The 14244-nt window shown below is 39.4% G+C and overlaps 2 protein-coding genes across 3 annotated transcripts; both read left to right on the top strand.

Moving 5' to 3' along the window:
• The first annotated feature begins 307 nt into the window (after positions 1–307).
• On the top strand, positions 308–8030 carry LOC309501681 (uncharacterized protein). Its single transcript, XM_082173852.1, has 4 exons — positions 308–1913; positions 2073–2392; positions 6131–6225; positions 7117–8030. The coding sequence occupies exons 1-3, from the start codon at positions 1763–1765 to the stop codon at positions 6185–6187; spliced, it is 528 nt and encodes a 175-aa protein (XP_082029978.1). The 5' UTR covers positions 308–1762; the 3' UTR covers positions 6188–6225; positions 7117–8030.
• Positions 8022–13914, top strand: LOC309501676 (serine/threonine-protein kinase pim-1-like). Of its 2 annotated transcripts, XM_082173845.1 has the most exons (6): positions 8022–9260; positions 9340–9413; positions 9870–10414; positions 10530–10580; positions 10703–11081; positions 11193–11425. In XM_082173845.1, the coding sequence occupies exons 3-6, from the start codon at positions 10352–10354 to the stop codon at positions 11327–11329; spliced, it is 630 nt and encodes a 209-aa protein (XP_082029971.1). In that variant the 5' UTR covers positions 8022–9260; positions 9340–9413; positions 9870–10351; the 3' UTR covers positions 11330–11425. The 2 variants fall into 2 exon arrangements, with proteins under 2 accessions (XP_082029971.1, XP_082029972.1); XM_082173846.1 differs by lacking the exons at positions 8022–9260; positions 9340–9413 and adding an exon at positions 11602–13914 and having other exon boundaries at positions 9550–10414; positions 11193–11368.
• Positions 13915–14244: the final 330 nt, after the last annotated feature.

The raw sequence follows: 14244 nt of genomic DNA, 5'->3' as shown, positions 1-14244 counted from the left end.
GTACTTCAACTAAACAAAAATAAAAATGGTCTTGGCAACCAGCTGATTTTTTTCAAAGTTTTTTTTATATATATATATATATATATATATATATTTTTTTTAAATGGTTTTAGATATAGTTAATAATGAATCTGGTTGTGCCATCTGTTATATTATTAAGAGAAATAAACTGAATCATTGGAAATTTTTAAAAAAAAGGCATTGTGGTCAATTATCATACAGATTTATGATAAATGATAAATAATAAAAATAATTGAAATGTAAATGTAATTAAATGAAATTACTATTATCGATATAAGTTAAATAACTAATATTTATTATTATGAATTCTAATAAATATTTCAACTTTATAATAAATGTAATACTTTTTGACTTTCCCCCCACCAAATTTAATTTGACCTTGCCCACAAATCCGCCAATACTAAATAATACATCTTAAAAATTTTCAGATGAAAGTCAAAATAAATAGTTAATAAATCCAAATTAACTATTTGCAAGATTTTTAATGTGTCAAATCAAGTTAAAGTTCATTAAAGGCAGAACGGAAGCCATTTTTTATTTAGTATAACATGCTGTAATACAGTAAACATGATCAGTTTTGTTTTCATGCCAACTTAAAATATTTAGAACAAAAAAAATTCCGGAATGTACTTTGTTAAAATATCTTTATCTTTATTATGTACAGAACATCATAAATAAAAAAAAGTGCGTAGAAAAATTTTACAGATTTAGAAATTCTTGTATACAACTATACACAAAGTTTCACTTTGAGCTGGATCACGTTCCAGCAGTTTAGCACCAGCTTTGAGACACCAGTACCAGCCCCTCGCACTCATGTGCCACCATCTGTCTGTAGTCGGAGAAGTTCTGCAGTGTATGCTGATGAAGTTCCTCCATCCCGAACTGCCCAGTGTGAGCAGCTGACGAGACAGATGGAGGACCTTACAATTTCACAGAGGACGCCACATGCTGCTGAGGGTCATCACGCACCACTTCAGAGGTCATACACCTACTCAGCCTTCTACCAGCAGATGCGAGTGAGCGCTTTATGTACTGATCATCTGGACCAGGTTATGTGAAGGCATTCAAGTGCCTCTTCGAGTGCACTCATTAGTGAGTATGTTGGAGCAGTTGGGTTCAGAAGGAGCAGCTGAATTAGAATGTGGTTCACATGTGTCCAGGCTCCAAGGCAAGCTTCACCATGAGCTCCAGATCAGCTTTAAGAGATACGTCCACCCGTCTAGGATCAGAGTTCCTACCCTTCTCGACTTTGCTAACTGGTCAGAGTACGAGCATCAGGTCCAAGATGACACCGCAAAATCAGTCATGTATGCTCCATCCTTACCTACCAGGAAAAGAGAAGGTCGTCATGACACCAAGCCGCAGGCAGATTTACAAGCATCCTGCTGGGTGCTGTGAAGCCCACTGCTGACAGTGACTGCAGAGTACCCGCTACAGGCCCAGCTCGGTCAGGTACAGAGAGAAGTCACGTGCCTACTGTCCTTATTGTGACAATTCTAGTCACTTCCTTAATGGATGCCCCAACTTCAAGGAGCTGTCTAAAGAACAGAAAGAGGCATATATCCGCAATAACAACAGGTGTTGGCAGTGTGGCCGCAATCATCATGCATCCAGATGCACGCTGAAGGCTCTGTGCAAGACCTGCAACAGGAAACACCTGCTTATATTGCATGACCTAAATGAGCGAGCTGTGACTACCAGTGCTGAGACTGAACCCAAGGAGAACTCATGTCTTGTGAGGATGACAAAAGGCATCTTGTATGCAGACCGTTCTGATGTGTACCAGTGGCAGGTGCTCCCCTTTTGGCACCACGTGCAATCCATGCTGTGCTACGTATGCCCTGCAGAGACACGTGATGGACCACAGTCAGCTGGGAGACCAATTCAGAGAGGTAACGGAGTATAATTTTTTGTTGCCAATTATTGCTTCCCCAAGAGGCTAAAGACCTAGTTGATCGACTTCAAGCACTTCTAGCCACTGGAGGCTTGAAGCTTCAGCAGTGGGCCAGCAATTGTCCGTCTGTGATTACTCATCTCCCCACTTAATCCAGATCCAGTACCTGTGACCTCTGGCTCAGTCAAGGCCAACAAGACTTTCACGAGTCTTTGCTTGGATTGCAGTGGCATTGTCAGTCTAACACTCTCCGTTATAAGCATCGAGCACTCTTCCCCAGTAAAGATGCATCAGATCTACCGAGTGCTAGTGAGCCAATATGATCCTCTTGGCTATCTTATCCCTTACACCACCCGGGCTAAGATTCTGGTACAGTGCCTGTGGGACAAGAAGCATGACTGGGACGACCCACGGTTGCCTAAGGATCTGCTTACCTCATGGTACGAATGGGAGAAGAAGTTGAGTGGACTAGAGGAGGTACAGTGGGTACGGAAAGTATTCAGACCCCCTTAAATTTTTCACTCTTTGTTATATTGCAGCCATTTGCTAAAATCATTTAAGTTCATTTTTTTCCTCATTATTGTACACACAGCACCCCATATTGACACAAAAACACAGAATTGTTGACATTTTTGCACATTTATAAAAAAAAAAAAAACTGAAATATCACATGGTCCTAAGTATTCAGACCCTTTGCTGTGACACTCATATATTTAACTCAGGTGCTGTCCATTTCTTCTGATCATCCTTGAGATGGTTCTACACCTTCATTTGAGTCCAGCTGTGTTTGATTATACTGATTGGACTTGATTAGGAAAGCCTCACACCTGTCTATATAAGACCTTACAGCTCACAGTGCATGTCAGAGCAAACTGCCTGAGGTCAAAGGAACTGCCTGAAGAGCTCAGAGACAGAATTGTGGCAAGGCACAGATCTGGCCAAGGTTACAAAAAAAAGGCTCCTAAGAGCACAGTGGCCTCCATAATCCTTAAATGGAATACGTTTGGGACGACCAGAACCCTTCCTAGAGCTGGCCGTCCGGCCAAACTGAGCTATCGGGGGAAAAGAGCCTTGGTGAGAGAGGTAAAGAAGAACCCAAAGATCACTGTGGCTGAGCTCCAGAGATGCAGTCGGGAGATGGGAGAAAGTTGTAGTAAGTCAACCATCACTGCAGCCATCCACCAGTCGGGGCTTTATGGCAGAGTGGCCCGACGGAAGCCTCTCCTCAGTGCAAGACACATGAAAGCACACCTGAAGGACTCCAAGATGGTGATAAATAAGATTCTCTGGTCTGATGAGACCAAGATAGAACTTTTTGGCCTTAATTCTAAGCGGTATGTGTGGAGAAAACCAGGCACTGCTCATCACCTGTCCAATACAGTCTCAACAGTGAAGCATGGTGGTGGCAGCATCATGCTGTGGGGGTGTTTTTCAGCTGCAGGGACAGAATGACTGGTTGCAGTCGAGGGAAAGATGAATGCGGTACAGGGTACAGGGATATCCTGGACGAAAACCTTCTCCAGAGTGCTCTGGACCTCAGACTGGGCCGAAGGTTCACCTTCCAACAAGACAATGACCCTAAGCACACAGCTAAAATAACGAAGGAGTGGCTTCACAACAACTCTGTGACTGTTCTTGAATGGCCCAGCCAGAGCCCTGACTTAAACCCAATTGAGCATCTCTGGAGAGACCTGAAAATGGCTGTCCACCAACGTTTACCATCCAACCTGACAGAACTGGAGAGGATCTGCAAGGAGGAATGGCAGAGGATACCCAAATCCAGGTGTGAAAAACTTGTTGCATCTTTCCCAAAAAGACTCATGGCTTTATTAGATCAAAAGGGTGCTTCTACTAAATACTGAGCAAAGGGTCTGAATACTTATGACCATGTGATATTTCAGTTTTTCTTTTTTAATAAATGTGCAAAAATGTCAACAATTCTGTGTTTTTGTGTCAATATGTGGTGCTGTGTGTACAATAATGAGGGAAAAAAATGAACTTAAATGATTTTAGCAAATGGCTGCAATATAACAAAGAGTGAAAAATTGAAGGGGATCTGAATACTTTCCGTACCCACTGTACCTCTGCCCAGGTGCTACTCTTGACCACACCAAGACCAATCCTTAACTTACCATGAGTAACGAGTGTTTTTTGCACTTCACTTTGATATTAAACCATACAAGGTACAGTGCCCGCCGTCGCCTTTGTGCATGCAATTGAAGAGCACGCAATCCGAGTACAGTAGGCTACCGTTTCCACGCTCGTTTGACTCACGCCTGACGCTGAAGTGAAGCTGGAGCGCGTGTCTGAAACATCTCTGGTTTGATGTGCTCGAAAAGACGCTCTGTGACTGAATAAATGCACTTCTTGTCAAGAAAAAAAATAGCAGTTATGAGCGGGGTGGCCAACCCTAGCCATAACCCTAGCCTAGCAGGGGTGGCCCCTGCGTTAACGGTGTCAAATAATTTGTATGTGTTAAACTGAAAAAATGTATCGCCTGCATTAACATGGTAATTTTGACAGCACTAATTTCAACATGTTACATCTGTTATTTCTGATAACTGAAAATGCATTTCTGATATCAATATAATTTCTGATATCTAAAATGTCTTTCTTACTAGTAAAAGTCAGAATGTTATACCATAATGCTCTTTCCTCCTGGAAAATAAATTTTACTGTGTGTGGAACTGTGATGCTGATTTGACATTTTATAACAGATATTCTGGTGGTGGTATCAAGGGTGTTTCATCCACCATTCATTTACTGAGATGAACAGAACAATGGCGAAACAGCAAAAAAAAATTTATTTTTTATAATGGTGATGATTGTCTCAAGAATCTTGTTTAGTAAGATAATAATTTTTTGGACTTTTTTTCCTGGACTACAAAAACTAAATGTATACTAGTTTGAAAATTATATATATATATATATATATATATATATATATATATATATATATATATATATATATATATATATGTATATGTGTGTATGTGTGTGGTACTATGTTTATTATGTATATATAAATACACACAAATACAGTATATATATTTTGAAAATATCTACAGATATTTACATGTATAAATTTATATCCATATAATTTATATTATATAAAAATATATTTAATATATAAACATAACATAGTTTTCTTAAATATATGAATGCATGTTTATTTAAACAAACATTACTGAGAGCACCTTAACATGAAGATAAACAATATTACTTACCCTGAATGTGGCAAGACAAAAATGTGAAGGAGGTGGGGAGACAGTGGAAGATGATGCAAAAACTATTACATGAAAAAACAAAAATGATAATAATATATTACTCATAAACATTAAAGTACTCAACTTTACAAATGTTGTATGCATGCTGCAAATTATGCTATCGTGAATATCGAAGCTATATCTAAAGTAAAATTATAAGAATGTGCCTAGCAGTTAAAAACAAGGAGAAAAGACCAAAAATGAGTGAGATATGTCTGTACAGATTCAAATGTTTTCAGTTCCATCAGTGATTATTAATTAATATGTTATGATGAAACTGGGAAATCAGAGATGCAGGATTCCATTCTATTAATTAATTAATTAACTTATTTATTCATTCATTTATTTTTTTAAGAATTGTCCCTTTAATGTCTTCATTAAGACATTACTAACATGCATGATGTTGCTTTTGATTGATCTAAACCCAAATACTGAGAGGTATCTGATAATCAGTCAAAATATATACTCACAAAGCCAAAGACGCTCTCGTGATGTGGATCTTAAAAGAGCCTTTGGGGTGTATGTAGCTGCTGTTGACACAAGCAAAAGAGAGAAAAGGGAGAAAAGACCAAATATGAGTAAAATATGTCTGTACAAATTCAAATGTTTTCAGTTCCATCAGTGATTATTGATCAATTAGCATGTTATGATGAATCTGGCAAATCGGAGATGTAGGTTGACTTCTAATACTAACAACAATCAGATGGCAATCGACACTGAGAAAAAAAGAGCCATTCTCTTCAATGGCTTCACAAAATTCTCTTCCCCCCCACAAATGAAAGCGTTGGTCATTCTTGTGTTTTGAATTGTGTGGCCACCACAGATTGAAAGATGGAAAATTTTAAATCTCCATTAAGAATTAATTGCCTCAGCTGGTAAATGTACTATACTACTGGATGGATGTTGCACATGAAGTGGCTGCCAAGTTCTTTTTGTTGTGTTTGCCCAGCAGACATTAGACGTTCACACCTTTCTTTTCAACCAACAACTGGTAAGTCAGGATTAATTTCAGCCTGCCACTGAACAAAGAGTGAAGTAGCAAAGGTCAGTAGCCTTTCACCTGTCAGTGTCCCTTAATAATAAATGCTTTTAGAAAAGTGCAACCTGGTTACACTTTATTTTGATAGTCCACTTTAGACTTTCTACTTACTATAAGTAACTTTGTAACTACATGTCAACTACATGTCAACTACATGTCAACTAATTCCATTAATTTGCAACTACATGTCTACTAACTCTCAGAATAGACTGTTAGGGTAGGTTTAGGGTTAGTAGAATAAGTTGACATATACTTGCAAAGTTTCTGATTGTCAGTATGTTGTGGACCCATAAAAATAAAGTGTTAGAAGATATTAAGCATGATATTAATCCATGTGTCCTTCTGTGTGCATTTATCAAAACTATAGTACTTGTTTGAGTTAGTTATATAAATTGATTCTGTGATGGGAAGTAACTGAATAAAAGAAGTGATAATACTAATTAACCTAAATTTACATTTGAATCAGTTCATTCAGTTCAAAAACTTACTTTACTGGTTCATTTGAGTCTCTGTGGGGCTTTTTCTTTTTTTCTTTTCTTTTCTTGTGCTTCTCACGAGGCACCGAACAATCAATATTATGATCTTAAAAACCATTTACTTGTTTTTTGTGCAGATAATGTCATATGGGATTTGATTATTCAGAGAAAACATTGCAAATTTATAGCTTTGTCTACCAGCATGAGTTGTCATTCTCAACTGCGGAGATAACCAACCACTGCTGAAATAGGGGGGTTTGTGACACTCTAAGCATTTTTCTCCCTGTTCAGTGTTAATAATTTTTTTATTATTTGATGCCTTTATGTATAGATATGAGTACTATTGAAGCCCTTTTGTTTACCTGTATATTATTATTATTATATTATTATTAATTTCATCTCTTCTTATTATGTTTGCAGGTGGTGATCTGTTAAAGGTTTCCACATTTAGCAGGTTTTGAAAGACCAAGGAAAGGTGTCAGGAAAGACACAGATGAGTGGAAGGCGCATGGGTGGCGCAGTTGATTGGGGTATGTACATAATCTGTGACATCTCTGCATTGCAGTCCAACAAAGGCGTGTTCAAAAGTGTGCGCACAACAGATAAAAAGGATATCTGGCAAAGAAGTGCAATCTACATCACTGAGCAGGTGTTGTTTGTAGAAGAGCTATAACAAAATGAATGTTTCCATGGAAATATGGGTTGTAAACCAAGCTACTTTGCTACTAGTTAATCCTGACCAGTTAGGTTGTGATCATTCAAAATGGTTTCTGTAATTTTAACTAAAACCATAAAGTTTCTCGAGCCCTTTGTAACACATAATAAAATATGGTTCAAAACATAAAATATGGTTTAAAAATTAAAACACAAATGCAATAATTAATATTATAAAAGATAATGAACATTTTATAGTTCATAAGTTTAAAATGTATACATTTCAATGAGAGTTTATAGGGAAATTCAAATAAAAATCAAGGATGCCTATAGAGATTGTATTGACGCTTCCCCTTTAAGAGAATCACTCTTGTACAATGGCATAGTAGAATAGCAGCAGAAGCGAGAGAATAAGCGGGAAGATTACAGAGATTAACAAGTGCGATATTCCATTATAAGAAGTTGATTTTGAAACCCTTAAGGCTTAAAGAGACAGAAATAATACTTACCTGATTGAGTATCTAAACCGAGTGGTAAAAAAAACTGTGCTTAGTGCCTTGAGAGTTTTATTTCAATTATTCTTTGGGGAAAAAAATTAAACAGTAAGTCATCTTTGCCACTGATAGAACTTCATCAAGTTCTATTTCTCCCCTTTTTTTTCCAGGGAAAAATACTCGTGTTGAAGACTCCGTTTATATAGGGAACGCATGTCACCCTTTGCCCTCAAAACAATGAACTCAATACATGTCTCATTCATCAAAAATAAAAAGGAAAAGCACAACACCGCCCTCTGTATCACTTCTGGGCCTTTCTGGACTCCTGTCACTCATATTGCAGTCAGAAAATACTAGGATCATGAGTACAAATTAAGTCAAGTTATTTATGCACTTACAGATACTTCCTCCAAAGGACAGTCATCTGAAGGGTTTCTTCACTGTCATGTGCAATGGAACGCATTACAAAGCAGGGGTGTGTGGACTCGAGTCGCATGACTGGACTCGAGTCCCAAATTTGATGACTTGCGACTCGACTTGATATAATCAAAGATGACTTGCGACTAGACTTAAACTTTGACAACAATGACTCGCGACTTGAGCCCTGTGACTTGGAAAGACTTGACCTACCTTCTAACGGTACTGATCCACTTGTCCGTGCGACACTTCTGTCGCGCCGCACTCCACTTTTTTCGGCAAATTGTAACAAATGTGTTATGCAATAATAATTAAAAAAAAGTAAATAAAAAAAAAGAAGTATTTGTCAGTATTTGCATGCTTCGCGTCAGCTGGCGTTAGCCTATAAGACTTCAGCAAAAGTGGAGAAGGGAGGAGTTCCCATATACGTCACCTGGACGTAATGTCTCGTTCCCGCCTCTCAGGGAACTGAGGTTACTATAGTAACCGGATAACTATAGTAACCGATACACAACTAGATCTGTGGCTGCGTCTTAAAGCGATGATATCACAGTGAGGTGAATGTTACAAACATTGTCTCGCGCACAGACTTTTAAAGTAAAATTCACAGTAGTGCAGTTAGTTTACTATAGCTCATTCTGCAGTTGTTAATATCGGGTTAACGTTAATTGACAGCGTTTATCATGAGTGGACTGAAGAGAAAACTGAGTTTTCGCAGCGCTCAGGTGTACGACTTCCATCAAAGTAACGTTACCGGTTCACCTTCAACATCCAGCATCAATGCGGCGCAGGACCGCCGTCAGCCCGTTACTGGGTGTGAGGGAAATGAGATGCCGGAGAGAAAGAGGATGAAGAGAGAGAGTTTTGACCAGGCTACTTTCAGTGGTCTTGAAATTCTTCCTCTTTAAAACCAGCAGCAGGTTCAAACCCCTCCAGCTCAAGTCCACCACAGCTCAGACAGTCCAGTTGACAACAACGAAGTGGACGTGACATTTGAGAGTGAGTTTACTGCCATAACTTTAAACATTTAACTTTACACACACTGCTGCCAGTGCTTGAAATATTTATCTTTTAATAGATGACATTTTGAAGCGGTATGACTTCAGAGTGTTTGGTGAGGGAAGATACAGAAGCTTGGAGGATGTCTTTGAGGTAAGTTAACGCATTTTACTTAATGTTTAGCTAGGAAATTGTTGCAAATCTCACTAATAACTTATTGTTAATTGTTTAATTTATATATATATATATTCATATATATACATATTAGTTTTATCTCACTCAGCCCGTTACTACCCAAACTGCTGCTCCAGTGTATGAAAGAAGCGCTGATGGTAAATCAATCATATTTAGAGCTCTGCGCATCAAAAACTCTACAGCATCTAATTTTGTCTAGCCATTAACGTATGTGTTCAGGGTTTGAAATGAACCTTTTCACTCACCGGCCAATTTGGCTACAAAATTTTTAAGTTACCGGCCATTCAGAACTTCTACTAGCCAAAAATGAAAAGAAAATAAATTAACCTTGAAATGAAGACATTTTTACATGCATTTGGTGGACTGGCAGGTGTTAATTTCAAACCCTGTATGTGTTAAAATATTTCCACACAGATGAATCCAAGTGTTCCACCAGCTGGAAGAGAAAATGGAATCAGGTGCACAAGTACTATAAGAGTACAGCCAGCAGCAGTGTGGCGGAGGACCATCAGCCCGTTACTGTTGATGAGGAGGAAGAGAGGCCGGAGAGAAAGAGGAGGAGGACTGATAGTGTTGAGGAGGAGTCCTCTCTGTTTTTCTTCGACCGCAGAGGCAGCCCAGGTCAGGCTGAGGAAGTGCAGGACCAAACTGCTGTGCCATTATATGAGAGAGGCATTGAAGGTAAATCAAATAACCTTGTTATGAGAATAATCATAATCAAAAAATGCCCCTAACTGAAGAATCATTTGATATTCCCCGCTTTAGATCCCAATCTTCTACAGGACATTGTCTCTTCTGTGGCGGATCATGGTCATCCGGAGCCTCTGTCTATCGGACTTGATCTTCCTCCCCATGAAAATCAGCTGAACATTTTAAACCGATATGAAATTGGCAAAATGCTCGGGAAGGGAGGATTCGGCGCCGTCTATGAAGGCACACGCTTAGAGGATGGCCTTGAGGTATCGTAATCGTAATTTTACTTATAATATTTAGCTAGCAAATTGTTTGATGTCACTCTGTCCATTTCAAGTCCACTATTTTGTGCACGTGTAACCAATTTTTTGTTGTGAACAGGTGGCGATAAAATTTGCCAAAAAGAATAGGAACACGCGACACATCAACATTGTAAGTACACTACTTCTTTTCACAGTTTCTCACTGTAAACAATTAGTCCAAGACAGGTGGTCTAAATCTTTATTTGAGAAAGCGGCTCCATCGAACAGTCCTAAAAATGATCTCTCCTCTAGCCTGGCCATCCCACACCCCTTCCATTAGAGGTCGGCCTTTTAATCCTGGTCAGTCAGGATGCTAAAGTTCCTCACATTATTGAGATGCTGGAATGGCAGGAGCAGATTGACCAATACATCATGGTCTTGGAATGTCCCTCGCCATGTCAAGATCTGGGGAATTATGTCCATCGCTTTGGAGGAACCCTCGCTGAGGACTTAGCGTGGCTTGTCATGTGGCAGGCAACTTATGCCGCTGACATGTGCTGTCGCCGTGGGGTTTTTCACAGAGACATTAAACTGAACAACCTGTTGATCAATTCAGACACCCTTGAAGTCAAGCTTATTGACTTCGGGTGCGGGGATCTGATGAGAGAATCTGGTTATGACGTCTTCTGTGGTATGTATTATGCATCAAACCTGTAGTTTAGGACTTAAATTCTTGTGACGAGTTCAACTATATCCCACTGTGTTGGAAGCTTACCCTTCAGACAAAATGTCTTTCATTCAGGCACACGAAAGTACTTCCCCCTGAGTACAAAATGGAGGGCAGGTACCATGGGAAACCTGCTACTGTGTGGTCGCTGGGAGTGCTATTGTTCGTCATGGTGTGTGGACACTATCCAGAAACCAACGACCTGCTGGTGATCGGTCGGGGGAAATGGTTTCAACCTGGCTTGTCAGATGGTAAGATGGCATTCATCACAACAAAGAAGACCAGTTGTGATTCTAAACTGTACAAAACAGAACAAACAAAAAATAAAGGGCGGGAAAAGTAACATCTTAGCCAAGTGGTTGGAATTTTCCAAGAATTTCTGACCTTACAGTTTAGAACAGTCAAATCTTGCAGATTATTACAAAGACAGCAGGTGTAAGGTTCAAGTCTCTCATCTCGCCTGCTCTCCCATTGTTCTGCACAGAATGCTGCCTTCTGATTGGATCCCTCCTGCAGCAGAACCCAAGCTGGCGGATTGAACTGGATGAAATTCTTAACCATTCATGGTTTGCAAAGTTTCACTGACCCCCCCACTCCTTATCGTCTTGCAGGGCTGGTAAGCCTTGGTAACACTAGTCCCAAAATGCCCTGTCAACTGTCATAAGGGTCCTAGAAGTTGCTCTTATGGTCGCTCCAGAGGTTTCCTGTGAAAGCTGTTCCTGCCACAGCTGCTCCAGAGGTTCCTGTGTTGGCCGGGACAGAGATTCCTGTCTCAGCTTCTCCATCTCTCATATGGGAACCAAATACAGAGAGAAAATGTGTATTTTGTATCTGGGTTCTATTGTATTTATTTGCACCATCGCTTGTTTCTGACCAGCAGGTGTCACCAGTGTGTGGCGTTTCAAGTCCTTCTAAAGTGAATCATTTAACCAATCAATTGGCTCAAAGGACTTGTTTGTCACTAGCACACACAAGATGGGATGATTTGATGAATGAGAAAATCCTGAGTAGTCATGCAAGTTGTTTCTTTTTTAAGGACAGCTTAAGGAAATAATTATTGTATAGAGTTCTCTCTAAAACTCACTAGCATCATTGTAAATTACATAAAACTCAGAGACAAGATAGATAGCAGTGCAGTGTCTAACACCATTGTGGTACTACTGAATACTCCTTTAAGGACCCCATGTTGAAGACCCCTTTAAAGGGGTGATCACACTCACACTTCACTTTTCATTCCATTGATGTGAATACTGGAGACAGGAAAAGTTCAAGTTAGGTGAACTGTTTCCTCAATTTGTGTCATGTGAAGACACGTGACCAATAGTGGATTGATATGTGACCTTTATGAGAACTTTACATCTAGAGGAGTAGATTGCATATTTTTACATTTTGGATGTATTATAGGTTTATTATAGGTTGTGGCCTATGTTTTAAAAAAAAGACGACTCAGAGTGTGACATGCTACATGTGTCATGCTATTTTTGCAAACCTTTGCTTGTGTCTAGTGTGGAATTGGACAGAATGTCGTGTTGTGACTGAATGTCGACTCTAAATACTGTTATTATAATTTTTTGAGTCATAACTTGGGCTACATAAAGATAGAGTTTCTCAAAAGACTGAATGCACTGATTCACTTTAGCGTAAGACAGTGTGAAGGAAAACAAACACGAGGCCTTATATCCAGAAGTTCACAGCCCTTAATTATAGTTTAAAACAGATGTCAATCAATTCCTTCCTGTACCTTCTTGATTTACTCCTAAGAAGTGACTTTGCCATTTCTGGGTTTTCCCAGAGTAGGTGCAATTTCTGTGTCTAAGATATGCATCTGTGAATGAGACAGCTAAAAAGATAGTGTATTTGTGGTTCGAATGTTTTGCTTACGTGTTTCGAAACGTATGTAAATGTGCTGTCGTTTCTAAATCTTGCGACCTCCATTTGTGCTGTTTTGGTATCAGTACCTACATCACCGAACAGAGTGAACTGATGAAAGGATGTGGCTTTGCATGTGCGCTTATACACTGTTAACCTCTGCTTTGACGTCTCAGCCACACGAATCGTGTCAGCCTGAGCGTGTATTATGACGCACTAGACTGATTCACACTACATGTGAATGCCTGAGTAGAGCCTGATTTAACACAATTATAAGCATTGTTAAATAAATTTTGTTTTCTTCTCACTTTTTTTTTTTTTAAATTGCTTTTATTTGGTACTATTTTCACATGTAAGGTAGCCTAGAAATCTAGACGCACCCTAGCGGCAGCAAAATGTATTTTGCAGCCAGGGCAGTCTAGCAACTCTCCATTGACTTTCGAGCTGCAAAAACCTAAATTGGGTCAGGCCAATCACGTCGTGTATAGAGTAGGCGGGGCGGGCTTAACATAATGACGACAGAGTTGCGACGGTTACCTGCCACTTGAAAACAAAGAATGACGGCTGCTGCTGGCGAACATCTTTCGAATCGGCTTTGTCCGCGACTCTGGAGGACTTTTCTTTGAGAAAAGAGCATAGAACAGCACTTAAGTCATTCTTTAAAAAAAGGAAGATGTGTTCGTAGTTTTGCCGGCCAGATATGGCAAAAGTTGAATCTATCAACTAGCTCCGCTGTTGGGAAAACGCTCTGGTTGGTTGAAGCGCTGTCCTATTGAGTGCAGAGGGAATTTGAAAGACAGCCGCTTATCCCGCCCCTCGGATTGAGCCGTGTCTATGGAGAGTTGCCAGACCTAACATCTTGATGTAGGTCTGGCTTGCCAGGCTACATGTAAGGGGTACATGTTCAAAACTCTTTAGTACAAAACTTTAAACTGATCACACTTAACACATAGTCATTCTTTCAAAACCTGATCTCATGCTTTCATTGTAGTTGCACATATTTTCATTTCACATAATCATTGTTTCAAAAAACACAAGATCATTGTGATATTTAATGAGAACATTTGGTTTAATCACCAAAACACAACAGTTAGATCTTCTTTCAACTAAGTACTTTTAACAATCAGTTCATTCAGTAGCAAATAATACAAGGTACAGGTTTAAAATCACCCTTGGTGCTGAATGAATGTTACTTTACTGTAGAACTGTACACAGAGACATCACAATGGATGTTACACTTAGGTTCAAACAAACTGTC

The sequence above is a fragment of the Leuciscus leuciscus genome (genome assembly GCF_965113295.1).
Source record: "Leuciscus leuciscus genome assembly, chromosome: 6".
Classification (NCBI taxonomy): Eukaryota; Metazoa; Chordata; class Actinopteri; order Cypriniformes; family Leuciscidae; genus Leuciscus; species Leuciscus leuciscus.
This window is presented reverse-complemented; position numbering and strand designations above follow the sequence as displayed.